We start from the raw sequence: 15,414 nt of genomic DNA on the forward strand, positions 1-15,414 counted from the left end.
GCGGAGGGTGACAGAGTGAGACCCAGTCTCAAAAAAAAAAAAAAAAACAGAAACTGCTGCTGGAAAAGAGCACAATTTACATCCTTTTTGGAGAGCTCTCTGGTTTTATGTCTAGACCTCTGGGGTGGGGAAGAGGTCAACATGCTCCCCAAATCAAAGACCCAGCGCTCTCTACACTGGCATAATCCATGAGGGTCTAGGCAGCCTGTCCTGCCATACTTACTCAAAGAAATTTAAAATATCCTATCTGCCACAGCTGAAAGAATTGAAGAGGCATTTACTGCTATCCAAAACCCTACGTAAAATTACTTAAGCTGTGATAAAAGTGCTACAAAAAAATGCTCTGGCAGGCTCTAAACTTGGAAGTCTTGTTTTTCTTAGCATGGCATGCCACCTTGTGGCAAAAAGCTAAAAAGTCATCAGATGAGAAAGGAAACATCCCTTCAAAAGTCATCATGAGAAATGCCGGGCACGGCGCCTGTAATTCCCTGCACTTTGGGAGGCCAAGGCTGGCGGATCGCTTGAGGTTAGAAGTTCGAGACCAGCCTGGCCAACATGGCAAAACCCCATCTCTACTAAAAATACAAAAACAATTAGCCAGGCATGGTGGCATGTGCCTACAATCCCAGTTACTTGGGAGGCCAAGGCACGAGAATGGCTTGAACCCAGGAGGCTGAGGCTGCAGTGAGCCACTACACTCCAGCCTGGATGACAGAGTGAGACTGTCTCAAAAAAAAAAAAAAGGAAAAAAAAAGCCTACTTGTGTGAATCACTTATTATTTCCAGGAACTTTGTTAAGCATTTCCTCAGATTAATTCTCAAACATACTTACAGACAGGGAAACAGTCTTGCAGTCAAATAGCTAATAAGTGGCAGTGCCAGAATAAGGGAATAAGGGAGAAGTAAACCAACCTAAACTTAAATCCACAGGCCTCCGAGAAACCCAGCGCCCAAACCACAACTATCTAGTAACAACGCAATTGGAAGAATTCTTCCTACTGTGCCCTCCTGCCACCATTTTTATTCCCCATAATCAGGCTGGCCACAGGCTTTTCCCAAAGCCAGCCATGCCCACACCTAAACATTTTCCTCTCCTTTTGTTAATTCCCTGTGTTCTATCTATTCTAAAGCCACCATAGCAGCACTTTCCCCAAATTACATTTTTCTTTTATTTTTTTTTTTTTTCTTATTTTTTTTTTAGACAGTCTTGCTCTGTTGCCCACACTGGAGTACAGTGGCTTGATCTCAGCTCACTGCAGCCTCTGCCTCCTGGGCTCAAGCAATTCTCCTGCCTCAGCATCCCAAGTAGCTGGGATTACAGGCATGCACCACCATACTTGGCTAATTTTTTGTATTTTTAGTAGAGATGGGTTTCACCATGTTGGCCAGGCTGATCTCGAACTCCTGACCTCAAGTAATCTGCCCACCTCGGACTCCCAAAGTACTGGGAGTACAGGCGAGAGCCGCTGTGCCTGGCCCCAAATTACATTTTTCAACATGTTCCAGGAGATAAATTTCCAAGTCTCAGTAATAGAAAACACCATATAATTGACACCTTCCTCCTAAAGACATACAATACACACTTAAAAAAAAAAAACTAAGCAAGAAGGCGGGGCGCAGTGGCTCACGCCTGTAATCCCAGCACTTTGGGAGGCCGAGGCGGGTGGATCACCTGGGGTCAGGAATTTGAGACCAGCCTGGCCAATATGGTGAAACCATGTCTCTACTAAAAATACAAAAATTAGCCGGGTATGATGGTACCCACCTGTAACCCCAGCTACTTGGGAGGCTGAGGCACAAGAACCATTTGAACCTGGGAGACAACGGTTGCAGTGAGCCGAGATTGCACCACTACACTCCAGCCTGGGTGACAAGAGCAAAATTCCATCTGAAAAAAAAAAAAAAATCAAGAAATAAAGAAAGAAAAAACATGTTTAGACCTAGTTCAGCCCAGGGTTTCCCAAGCTTCTTTGACACACACACCTTTTCTCAGGTACACCTTCAGGGCCACCAGTGTTCTACAAGCAACTTGGGAAAGGTGCAACTAAATCTAAAAAGGAGAGCTGAGTGTGGTGGTGCACACCTATAGTCCTAGCTACTCAGTAGACTGAGGGGAGGACTGCTTGAGCCAAGGAGTTCAAGGCAGTAGTGAGCTATAATCACACCACGGCGTTCCAGCCTGGGCAAGAGTGAGACACTGTAAAAAGGACTCCATAAAAAAGAACAATGAAAACAAAGACTCCTGAGTTGATGTTGTGATTGAAAACCCTTCCACTGGGGAAAAATGTAGAGATCATGAGTTCAATGCACCCATGTCAAACCCTCTGGGGGCTCTTGCTCAAGGGGCCAAATTATATGGTTTGATATCATCAATCTTTCAGTCTTCCAGTTTCATTATGTTGATGCAAATCAATGTCAAGTCAACGTCTTGTGTATAGAAATATATACACACACACACACACACACACACACACATATACATACTGGAAAAATACAGCCTCTGGGTTTTTACTCAGTGGCAACAGCACAAGGAATACAAGGATCTTAGAGCAAGAAAATGGAATACTCTGATAATATTGGTCCACACACAAAAAACACTCAGATTCAATGACCACTGAATCTATGTGACAGCTTGAGAACCTTAGTAAGGGAATCATATGCATTTGTAGATGATTACCAAAGATTCTGCCCTAACTCATAATATTTCTAAGAGTGGATACTAACATTATCTCTTTTACGTTTTTATTTATTTTTTATTTTTTAGACGGAGTCTCGCTTTGTCACCCAAGCTGGAGTGCAGTGGCGCAATCTTGGCTCACTGCAACCTCTGCCTCCCGGGTTCAAGCAATTCTCCCTGCCTCAGCCTCCCGAGTAGCTGGGATTACAGGGGTGCACCACCACGCCTGGCTAATTTGTTGTATTTTTAGTACAGACCGGGTTTCAGTATGTTGGCCAGGCTGGTCTCGAACTCCTGACCTCGTGATCTGCCCGCCTCGGCCTCCCAAAGTGCTGGGATTACAGGCGTGAGCCCCCATGCCTGACCACATTATCTCTTTTTTTTAAAATGAAGAAACAGAAAATTAAGTGATTTGCGCACAACTAAAAAACAAATTCAGGGCTGGGTGTGGTGGCTCATGCCTGTCAACCTAGCACTTTGTGAGGTTGAGGCAGGTGGATGTGTTGAGACCAGTTCACCCAGAACAGCATAGTGAGACCCCCGTCTCTACAAAAAACAACTTTTTTTTTTTCTTTTTGACATGGAGTCTTGCTCTGTTGCCCAGGCTGGAGTGCAGTGGCACGATTTTGGCTCACTGCAAGCTCCGCCTCCCAGGTTCACGCCATTCTCTTGCCTCAGCCTCCCAAGTAGCTGAGACTACAGGTGACCCCCACCACGCCCGGCTAATTTTTTTGTATTTTTAGTACAGACAGGGTTTCACCATGTTAGCCAGGATGGTCTCGATCTCCTGACCTCGTGATCCGCCCACCTAGGCCTCCCAAAACATTTTTTTTTTAATTAACCAGACGTGATGACACGTACCTGTGGTCCCAGCTGCTTGGAAAGCGGAGGTAAGAGGATTGCTTGAGCTCCAGCATTTGAAGGTGCAGTGAGCTGTGGTTGCACTACTGCACTCCAGCCTAGGCAACAGAGTGAGATATTGTCTTTAAAAAAAAAAAAAAAAATTCATGGCAGAGTCAGAAATAGAAAAAAACAGCCACCATTTCCAGTCAGTCTTCAGGGAAACCTTCAATAACCCTCACATAAGCATTTTACAAATCTATTTCTTCTAATTTTATAAACATAACTGCATCTTTAATTGGGTGTACTTGAATAACTGAAAACTGAACAGCAAATCAATTTTTATGGTTCATTTTCTCCAACAAACAACAATATTAAACTGTATGAGAAGTAATATTTATTGCAACAGGTTATGAGGTGGAAACAAATAATTAGTCTTACAATTTGCTAGAAGCATGACAGAGCTTACTAACATTTTGAAGAAAAAACAGCAAAGAAAGAAGTCATCAAACAAGATGGTATCTTGACAAAGGCACAGCGCTCCACAACTGCTTCATACTCTGTGCACAAGAAATCCTCTCAGAGAGAGGAGAGGAGTGATGCCAAATGGGCTTACATTAGAGCCGTGGACACTACCACTGGTATTATTCATACAACCAAGGCTCTACAACACCCCTCTGGAGAAAAAGTGCAACACAAAATCTATGTAACAAAGGAAAGCAAAAGTAGCAATAAGGGCCCAGAGGAATACAAACAGTGCAAATACAGTACTGCAAACTCAGTAAAAGGAGTTTTTGATTGGAGTATGAACTTTCAAGTTGAAGATATATTTCACAGGAATATTCACCCAAAGCTTGAGAGCTAGAGCAAGGAGAGACTTGCAGTCGGTAACTGAGTAGATGAAACGCATAATTTTTCACTAGGTGATAATTCCCTTTGGGAAGAAGTGCTTTATCTTTAATTATTCCACTTTTTGTTAAATGGTTCATGCTTTTAAACTGCGATTGTCTCAAACTTGCTTGCTATTGAATTGTGTAACATCAGATAATGGCAAGTTGTCAAAAGATAACCCCAGTGGATAATTTAAGCTGCTTTTACGAGAAGCATGGTGCTGAGCTGCCTTACACAGTCTTTTTACAGTAACCATAAAAAACTGAGTTTATTTGATCATGTATTATCCCTTCTCACATAAAGTCATATTAGAGGAATTCTTTTTAAAATAAGCTTTCAAACTAGTCCTTTGGGCATTTAAAAAATCATTATATAAAAGTACACTTCTTCAATACATAAGAACAAATATTTTTTCTTTACCAAAAAAACCTCATTTTTAGGCCAAAATAAGTTACAACTTGCTGAAAACCTTTTATGGCTCAGTGCTCATTCCAGATATATGAAGCTATATTTTTTTGTACATCTTCAGAAATCAGAGATACTGAGAGTGGTCTTTCTTGAGAGGGAGTTTTCACTTTCTAGCCTGGGGGCAGGCTAGAGCGCAGTGGCGCAAACTCAGCTCACTGCAACCTCTGCCCCCAGGGTTCAAGCGATCCTCCTGCCTCAGCCTCCCAGGTAGCTGGGATTACAGGCACCCACCACCATGCCTGGCTAATTTTTGTATTTTTAGTAGATGGGGTTTCGCCATGTTGGCCAGGCTGGTCTCAAACACTTGACCTCAAGCAATCGGCCCGCCTCGGCCTCCCAAAGTGCTGGGATTACAGGCATGAGCCACCGTGCCCAGCCAGAGAGACAAGAGTGGTTACTTCTAAAATGACAAGATGATGTAACCCTGGCTCAGGGAGTAGATCAAGTTCTAAATCTCAGGAATAAAAAACTGATACTCATTATCCAATTCATATAGTCTTGTATTATATACATATTAACAGTCTATGCAATGAAAAATAAAGAAATTTCATAAAACTATTTCAAAACTCAGAACATAAAAATGTAAAGAAACAAAACATTTAATGTACAATCTACTCCATTTGGCAATGTGTACTGAGAGATAAAAAACCTATCTACAAACAGAATATAACAAAAGGAAAATGTGACTTAAGAAGTGATCTCAGGTCCATAGCTCTTCGGTTCTTCCAAATTTGTAGATCAGAGTGCTAGAAAGATAGGAAAACAAATCATGAGGAAAAAACCGATGGAACAAGCAACACAGAATTCATTTTCTCAATATGCTTTGACAGGTACTTCACTGATTCCTATCAATTTTAAAAATTAAATTAGACATCATGGCAGTGTTGGTCTTAATTTGCTTATTTTGTAAAGCAGTCTGTTAACTACAATGGCTGAGCATAACTGTATTCTTTCTTAAAGCCTGGGAAGTTATTAACAGGCAACTTGTAAGGAAAAGAGACATTTCTCTATGACTCAGAAACAAAAAAATGAATCAATAAATCAAAAAAAAAGAGAGAGAGACCATTCTCATAGTGACAGGCATTAGGGCCATTTTATGTCTCCAGGAGCCTACCATATCTAAATTACAGTAACTGAAGCACCCTACAATAGACCATGCTGCAATTCTTCATTCCTTCAACAAATAATTATTGTGCACTGAAAACTAGCTACGTACCAAGCACCTAAGTGCTGGGGTGAGACTGAGTCCAGACAAACTTGCTCCCTAATGGAGCTAAGGGTCTAATAAGGAGACAATCAAATAAATATAAAATTCCAACTATAAAAAAATGCTATAAATGAGAGGTACACAGTATCCTCAGAGTGAAACATAAGGATCAGACCTAGTTAGAGAGGTCAGGAAAGGTTTTCCTGAGGAGTGGTGACTGAACTGAGATCCAAAAGAAGAGGGGGAATTATCTCGGCAAAGTGAGAGAGGATAAGGAGGCGGGAGCAGAGAGATGGGACACTTCAGGGCCATGAGTTGAGCTGTGGGCATACTAAATGTTTTGGATTTGAAATGTCAGCAACCCAAGAAGGGATGTGAAGTAGGAATCTGGATATACGGTTTAGGCCTGGAAAGGGACATCTGTGACTCACTGGCATATAAGCAATAATTGGAGTCCTAAGTACACATGAGTTCACCCAGAGACAGAAAAATAACAAGGAGTTTCTTAAGGCCAAGAACAGAGCTTTAAGAGACTTCAAAAGGTAGTAGGCAGGGAGTGGAGGATCAGCTTGCAAGGGAAACAGAGGAGTGACCAGAGATGTAAATAAAAGAGGTTGTACCCCAGAGCTTAGAACAGGTCCAGCACACAGGAAGCATACAGGCTGCCTGATAACTTGCCAGCCTCTGGGCAGAGCACATAGATGACACAGCTGTCAACTATGTCCACCTGAGCATACAAGGTTTCTGTTCATCCAATTGTCATTTAAGTGGATTCATCTACCACCACAAAGTGTTGAATCTGAACTTAAACTTAATCTCTAAGACTGCCTAAAATGTCTTCATAACAACTTATCATATCCCCAGAAGGCTGTCAGTCACATGTCTTTGACATATAAGACAGCAGAAACTGCCAAACATCTTTCAAAACCAGGAGTGTCAAGGCCACAAGGGGAAATCCAGGTAGAGCATGGTGGTCTGAGAGTGGGGGGAGACCACATGGCTAGAGTTTGCCATGCAGCGTACAGACAGCCACACAGAGGGAACGCAGGAGATCTGCAGGGGGTGCTCCTTCAGTCTGTGGCTGAGTACTGATCAGTCTATACATAAGAGGAAACTACCCAAGGGAAGGAAAGAACCACTGGAAAGAACATGTCCCAGAGCTACCACAAGGCTGGAAGAGAGTTCATACTCTCACAAGTCGAGTAGAGAAACCTTGGAATACATGAAGCATCAGAGCGTGGAAACACTCAAAGGGTATGACTGCCTTAGTAGGGGGACAAATCAGTCCTGGGCTACAGCTGCTCTGGTCCTGCCTATAACAAAGCTTAAGAGACATAAAAGGATCAAATTGTTTCTGATTGTTTCTGAGTCACCTAACTGCATCCCAAAACAAAGCTTAAAAACATTTAAAGGACTAGCAAAGATCCAGTCCCAACAAATTGTATGCAAAGCACCAAATAAGGGAAAATAGGTCCAAAATGAAGAGTAAACAGAAGCAGAAAAAAATCAGTAGAAGCAGATGCAGAAATGACACAGACAATTGGACAAGGACCCTGAGATAGCTATAAATATACTCTGTGTGTTCAAGAAGGTGGAAGAGGGCATGAGCATGTTAAGGGAAGACATCAGAAATATTTTTAAAGACCCAATCAAGCTTCTAGAGAGAGAAAATACAATGTCTGAGATGAAAAAATCACTGGATGGCATAGATCAGACATTGTAGAAGTAGAGATTAATTTAATTCTTCAAAGTGACAATAGAGAGATTAATTTTATTTATTTATGTATTTATTTATTTTGAGATGAAGTCTCGCTCTGTTGCTCAGCAATGGTGTGATCTCAGCTCACTGCAACCTCAGCCTCCCGGGTTCAAGTGATTCTCTGGCCTCAGCCTTCCGAGTAGCTGGGATTCCAGGCATGCACCACCATGCCCAGCTAATGTCTGTATTTTTAGTAGAGATGAGGTTTCACCATGTTGGCCAGGCTGGTCTCAAACTCCTGACCTCAAGTGATCCACCCACCTTGGCCTCCCAAAGTGTTGAGATTATAGGTGTGAGCCACCATGCCCAGCCGAGATTAATTTTAAAATGTAACAATAGAAACTATCCAAACTGAAACACAAAGAGGAAAAAAAAATCTGACCATTAGCAAGCTGTGAGACAACTTTGAGCAGCCTATTATAACCTGTAATTGAAATCCCAGAGGGAGGGTGGAGTGGACACAAAAAATGCTTGAAGAAATAATGGCTGAAAAGAATCTAGATTTATTGATGAACTATAAACCTACAGATCCAAGAAACTCAATATACACCAAGCAGAAGGAATATCAAGAAAACTAGACCACAGTACATTGTAATCAAATTACTTAAAACCAGTGACAAAAGCAAAGTTTTTCAAGGCTTAGAACTTACTTAATGATTTATGGGGGGTGGGGACAGAGGCAGATAAAATTTTATAAATATATACCTAAATATCCTCTGTTGACATTAAAAGACATTCATTCTAGGCTGGGCATGGTGGCTCACACCTGTAATCCTACCACTTTGGGAGGCTGAGGTGGGCAGATCACTTGAGGTCAGGAGTTCGAGACCGGCCTGGTCAACATGGCAAAACCCCATCTCTACTAAAAATACAAAAATTAGCTGGGTGTGGCAGTGCATGCCTGTAATCCCAGCTACTTGGGAGGCTGAGGCACGGAATTGCTTGAGCCTGGGAGGCAGAGGTTGCATTGAGCTGAGATTGCACCACTGCACATCAGCCTAGGCAACAGAGCGAGAATCCAGCTCAAAAAAAAAAAGAAGACATTCATTCTAAAAAGCATAGAATGGACTTCATTTTGGGGATATTTTAGAAGACTGCCCCTAAAAAATACTTTTAATATTGGTTTATTTTTCCACTTACTTTAACTTTTCTTAAAAGGGCATTCAGAAAACAGAATTTCCCAACAGGTTTTGTATATAATATGCATACCATGTATTAATTATTATTGTTATTTTGATATGGAGTCTTGCTCTGTCACCCAAGCTGAAATGCAGTGGCACTATCTCGACTCACTCCAACCCCCGTCTCCCGGGTTCAAGTGATTCTCCTGCCTCAGCCTTCCAAGTAGCTGGGATTACAGGCACACACCACCATGCCCGACTAATTTTTGTATTTTTATTAGAGATGGGGTTTCACCATGTTGGCCAGGCTGGTCTCGAACCCCTGACCTCAGGTGATCCACCCACTTCAGCCTCCCAAAGTGCTGGGATAACAGACATGAGCCACCACACCTGGCTGGCCACTACGTATTCTGGTTTTTCCTTTTTTCTTCATAAAGGTACTTTACCTGTTGTTAATTTTTTTTTTTCCAAAAGGCTAGTCAAGTGAAACAATGGGTCTGATAGGGTTTTTTAATAAGACACAGGCTATGGAAGCAGCAGTCTGGATTCAAATCCAGGCTTCTCATTTACTAGCTAGGCATCCTAAAGCAAGCTCTAAACTTTATTTCCTCATCTATAAAATGGGAATAACACTGGGTGTGGTGGCTATAATCCCAGCACTTTGGGAGGCTGAGGCAGGCAAATCGTCTGAGCTCAGGAGTTCGAGACCACTCTGGGCAATATGGTGAAACCTCGTCTCTACTAAAATACAAAAAATTAGCTGGGTGTGGTGGTGTGCACCTGTAGTCCCACCTACTCGGGAGGCTGAGGCATGGGAATCGCTTGAGTCCCGAGGCGGAGGCTGCAGTGAGCCGAGATTGTTCCACTGCACTACAGCTTGGGCTACAGGGTGAGACTCCATCGCAATAAATAAATAAATAAATAAATAAATAAATAAATAAATAAATAAAATGGGAATAACACCTGACATATATTTAAAATAATTAAATGCATTATTTTATTTTATTTTGGTCTCACTCTATTGCCCAGGCTGGAGTACAGTGGTGCAGCCTTGCCTCACTGCAGCCTCAACCTCCTCAGCTCAAGCAATTCTCCCACCTCAGCCTCTTGAGTAGCTGGCACTGTACACCACCACAACCAGATAATTTTTATATTTTTTTATAGAGACAGGGTTTTGCCATGTTGCCCAGGCTGGTCTTAAACTCCTAGACTTAAGCAATCCACCCACTTCAGCCTCCCAAAGTGCTGGGATTACAGGCATGAGCCACAGCACTTGGCCTAAATGTGAATTCAAAGGGTAAAATATATAAAGGATCCAGCTAAAGTCTTGATACACAGCAAGACCCCTAGTTAAAAGGCCTGTCTGCTCTTATGTAACAGTGGAATTCTCACCTTTTAAAAGAAGTTCTATCATTGTAACCAATCTATGGGATTTATATGTGTTCCATATATATGCTGCCTTAATTAAGTTGACATTTCTGTAAATGTTACAGGAGTGGTTAAAAATTAGGCAACTTACCTAAAAAATATAAGTGCATTTTGAAAAAACACAGCTAGTCCCGGATAAACATCAGTATCTACATACATAAAGTAAAACAGATTAGACGGTTATATAGGCAAACAGCAGTAATAAAGTATCAGTGCCATTCATAATGATACATTTTGTATATTAAAACATACTGCTATTATTCATTAACTCTAAGACGTCTATAATGAAACTGAAAGACGAAAATGCCAATTTAATTCCCCCAAAGCAAAGGACTGCTCTTACTCTGGATAAAAGTCAATGAACTTACAAAGTTTTCTTTTAGTCAAAGTAATTGCTGGTTCTAGCTATATCAAAACTGCTGAGGAAGCAGTAACTTGCTCTTTTGCCTCCTATGGCCAAAATTGAAATGCAAAATCGTAAAAACATACAAAATAAATTCTTGACTTTTAAACAGTCCGTTAATTTATTTTCTTTCATGAATTCAAGAGGTTTTTTGTGTTTGTTTTTAAAGAAATGGGGCCTCACTATATTGCCCAGACTGGAGTGCAGCAGCTACTGACAGGCACAATCATTGCAAACTACAGCCCAAACTCCTGGGCTCAAGTGATCCTCCTGCCTCAGCGTCCCAAGTGGCTGGGACTACAGGCACACACCACAATGCCTGGCTCTCAATCCAGGAGTTTTATTATGCAAATATGTCAGATATAAATAACACAGTTAGAATTTATCATCATTCTCTTTCACTGAATCTATCCTGGAGGAAATGGTTACTATCTTTATAGGAAAAGAAAAGAAACAAAATGGAAACTACTTAAATTTTTGTGGATTATTAACTTTTGTAAAACTACAAATGTTGATTAAAAAATACTGGAGAAGATGAAGAAACTGGTTCAATTCTGAGCTCTTGATATCATAGCAAACAATACAGCAGCATGGTTAAGAGCTCCAAGTTTGAGCCAGACCCAGGTTTGAATCCTATCTATACCAATGACTAACTGTACGACCTTGGGCAAATTATTTAACCTCAGCATATCTTCATTTCCTCACCTGTAAAAGGGGCATTGTAATAGCACCTACTCCAGAGTGTAAGAATTAGATGAGTGGCTCTATATAGTGCTTAGAACAGTATCTAGCCTATAAAGTAATATATAAAGGTTAGCTATTACTATGAATATTAATAGTTCAAGCAAATCTGTACAGTAAAAGATTTGAAACATGGCCTAGAAATGCTCTCTGAAATAAAGTCATATTCACTTTACAAATAGAAAAGTATATTTAGGCTGGGCGTGGTGACTCACGCTTGTAATCCCAGTACTTTGGGAGGCCGAGGCGGGTAGATCACTTGAGGTCAGGAGTTTGAGACCAGCCTGGCCAACACGGGGAAACCCTGTCTCTACTAAAAATACAAAATTAGCCAGGTGTGGTGGTGGATGGCTGTAATCCCAGCTACTTGGGAGACTGAGACAGGAGAATCACTTGAACCCAGGAGGCAGAGGTTGCCGTGGGCCAAGACTGCACCACTGCACTCTAGCCTGGACGACAGGGCGAAACTCCATCTTAAAAAAAAAAAAGAAAAGTATATTTAAATGAGTAATGCTGTTGAAATAGAAAGATGAAATTCACAATCAAGAAATTTATCAATATTTACTAGTTCTTTAAATATTAAGATACAATTGGCCGGGAGCGGTGGTTCATGCCTGTAATCCCAACACTTTGGGAGGCCAAGGTGGGTAGATTGTCTGAGATCAGGACTTCAAGACCAGCTTGGCCAACATGGTGAAACCCTGTCTCTACTAAAAATACAAAAAATTAGCCGGGAGTCGTGGCAGGCGGCTATAATCCCAGCTATTCGGGAAGCTGAGGCAGAAGAATCGCTTGAACCCGGGAGGCAGAGGTTGCAGTGAGCCGAGACTGTGCCATTGCACTCCAGCCTGGGTGACAAGAGTGAAACTCCAACTCAAAAAAAAAAAAAAAAATACACTCAACAATAGTACAGCCTTTACAAACAATATTTCCCTACATACCTTACAGAAATGGCAATTTATTCCTATTTTCACTATAGAAACTGTAAAGCTCATGGATCACTTCAACTGCTAAAGTAAATAAGCAGGAAGCCATTAACCTGAGGCTATCTCCCTACTCTGAGTTCCTGTGTGACCCCAACCCACCCCCCGGAACCTAACTTACGTAAACGAACTGAAACCTAGGGTTATATTTTTTAATAAATAGCTGAATTTTAGTCAATCACAAACAGCTAAGCTTTAGCCAATCCCAAGCAGCCAACTGATGAGACCATGCACAAATAAGACAAACATACAGCTACAGACAATCTAAAAATTTCTTGTCTTTGCCTTGTGTTCAGCCTACAGCTGCTCATGCTGCTGGGTGAAGCTCTCCGAACCTCTTCTTGGTTTGCTCAAATTGCTAATTTATCTAAAGTTTTTCTTTAACATAACTATGGAGACCTTTTAAGAAAATCAGTGACAGCAGCCCACCCTTCTTACAGTCAGGGATAAAATGAGTTTAAAACACACTTTCCAGCTGGGCACAGTGGCTCACGCCTGTAATACCAGCACTTTGGGAGGCTGAGGTGGGTGGATCACCTGAGGTCAGGAATTCGAGACCAGCCTGACCAATATGGTGAAACCCCATCTCTACTAAAAATACAAAAATTATCTGGGCGTGGTGGCATGCACCTGCAGTCCCAGCTACTTAGGAGGCTGAGAAAGGAGAATTGCTTGAACCTGGGAGGCAGAGGTTGTAGTGAGCCGAGATCACGCCACTGCACTCCAGCCTGGGCGACAGAGCAAGGTTCTGTCTCAAAAAAACACTTTCCTATAAGATTCCATGTGTATGAAATAGATACAGACAGAAAGTACATTAGTGGCTGCCTAGGGCTAGGGGAAGGAGTAATGAGGAGTGACTGCTAATGAGTATGGCAGTGATAAAAATATTCTCAAATTGGATTGTGATGATGGTAGCATAATTCTGTGAAAATACTAAAAACACTGAACTGCATATTTTAAATGGCTGAATTATATGGTATGCAAATTATATCTCAATGAAGCTATCTTTAAAAAAGCATTTTCCTTCAGATATGCTTCATACCAGAATTATGTGCTCTAGTAGTATTTTTAATTAACTAAAAAACACATTTTAGATACAGTTGGTGACCAATGTTATTTAAGCCAACCACTGTCCTCTTGTAATCTGACTTATTTTGTACCAAGTGAAAGACAAAAGAAAAAGAAAAGTATTCCAAAGATCTTATACTGATCAAACTATGAGACTTAAATGATACTATCAAAAGTATTCAAAAACCAGCTGTGAGTCAGGACAAGGAGATGTGACAGTTAAGCAAAGAAGGCTGACAAAGAGATTCCAGAGGTAGAGGAGTCAGAGGATGAATAAATTGCGTTCTCTGAAACTGACTCCTGTCTTAGGAGCAAAGGAAGAGGGCCAGTGAAACAGTCTTCCTACGCGTCCAGAGACATTTCTGAAACTGGGTTCTATTTTTCATCACTACCGTGAATGAAAAGCTATGGCACCTGGCAGAGCCAGAGATTTCAGCATGGTGTAATAAGTGCTCATCCCACTCCATCAGCTGTTTCTGTATGAAGAGTATACATATGTGTTCAGTCTTGCCCTTAAAAAACTCCCCCTGTACCCGTGACTTAAAAATTACAGGATTGGCTGGGCATGGTGGCTCACACCTGTAATCCCAGCACTTTGGGAGACCAAGATGGGTGGATCACTTGAGGTCAGGAGTTTGAGACCAGCCTGGCCAACATGGTGAAACCCTGTCTCTACTAAGAAAACACAAAAATTAGCTGCGTGTGGTGGCGTGCACCTGTAATCCCAGCTACTTGGGAGGCTGAGACAGGCAAATTACTTGAACCTGTGAGGCGGAGGTTGCAGTGAGCCGAGATCACACCACTGCACTCCATCCTGGGTGACAGAGCGAGACTCCGTCTCAAAAAAAAAAAAAAAAAAATTACAGGATTAGGTTGGAGAGAGAAGGTGTTAATGAAACGAAAGATTATCTACTGGCAATCCATAGATTATCAAATAAGGGGTCTATACCCCTTATCTGAAATCCCTGGGGCAAGATATATTTTGGGAATCAGAATTCTTCAGGTTTAAGAACAGTAAGGGAAAGCACATATACTACATAGCACCGCCAGCTGGGTATAGACAAGCACATCCTATAATCTAATATATCTATTTTCATTCCTACAATAAAACATTTGAATACTTACACTAAATGGGATAAAGAAAATAGTGAGCTCCATGTCAGTTTAGGTCAGGTTTTGCTGCCAGACTAGTTATAAATAACTTGATTTTCAGCATTTTGTGGATTTTAGAATTGTATATAAGGGAGTGTACACCTGTACTGGTTTCTCACTTTTTCTACTGCAACTCCCAGTAAATGGGCCTCTAGCATAAAATCCTGGCTGTCTAAGGTAAGGAAGGAAAGCAGAAAGTCTGGAGACAGCTGAGAGGTACCAGCTTTGTCAGTGGCTTGGATTTCCTAACCAGGGCTATCCTACTGCACTAAGTGTTCCCACTGACAAGTTTTATTAAACTCATGTATCTTCACACAGAGTAGTATCTTCAATCTAAGTGAACAATTATACTAAATTGTACTCAAGGTAGAGTAAGCGAAATATAAAAGACATATCTGAATCTCTCCTATAAAATAAAAGAAGAATATATACTTACTTTGGGTAACATATGCACCAAAAAGAATCCACATGGAAGCAATAAGTGACCCAAACATCAACATGAAACCAATGAAAAGCCAAACTCGAGCACCTGTGTAGAGAAGAGGCTTTATGATTTTGTTCATTTTTGCAGCTCTGTAACGTCTTAGGAATACATAATACTAGGAGCCCTGTTAGCCTAGTATATATTATGCATATCAAAGATAGTCATATATTTATATAAATCTGCTGTAAGTTA

General features: G+C 41.3%; 1 protein-coding gene across 32 annotated transcripts in view; it reads right to left on the minus strand.

The window, feature by feature from the left end:
• The window catches only part of TMEM50B (transmembrane protein 50B), a 57,533-nt gene that overhangs the window by 13,183 nt on the left and 28,936 nt on the right, over positions 1 to 15,414 (minus strand). For 8 of the 32 annotated variants that reach the window (XM_063803400.1, XM_063803395.1, XM_054675059.2 and 5 more), the window contains 4 exons: positions 15,175 to 15,267; positions 10,483 to 10,540; positions 3,539 to 5,622; positions 1,766 to 1,888 (listed from right to left, as the gene is read on the minus strand). In XM_063803400.1, coding sequence (XP_063659470.1) covers positions 5,577 to 5,622; positions 10,483 to 10,540; positions 15,175 to 15,267 — 197 coding nt within the window. In that variant the 3' untranslated portion in view covers positions 1,766 to 1,888; positions 3,539 to 5,576. 32 annotated transcript variants of the gene reach the window in all.

This window comes from Pan troglodytes, chromosome 22 (assembly GCF_028858775.2).
Source record: "Pan troglodytes isolate AG18354 chromosome 22, NHGRI_mPanTro3-v2.0_pri, whole genome shotgun sequence".
Lineage (NCBI taxonomy): Eukaryota > Metazoa > Chordata > Mammalia > Primates > Hominidae > Pan > Pan troglodytes.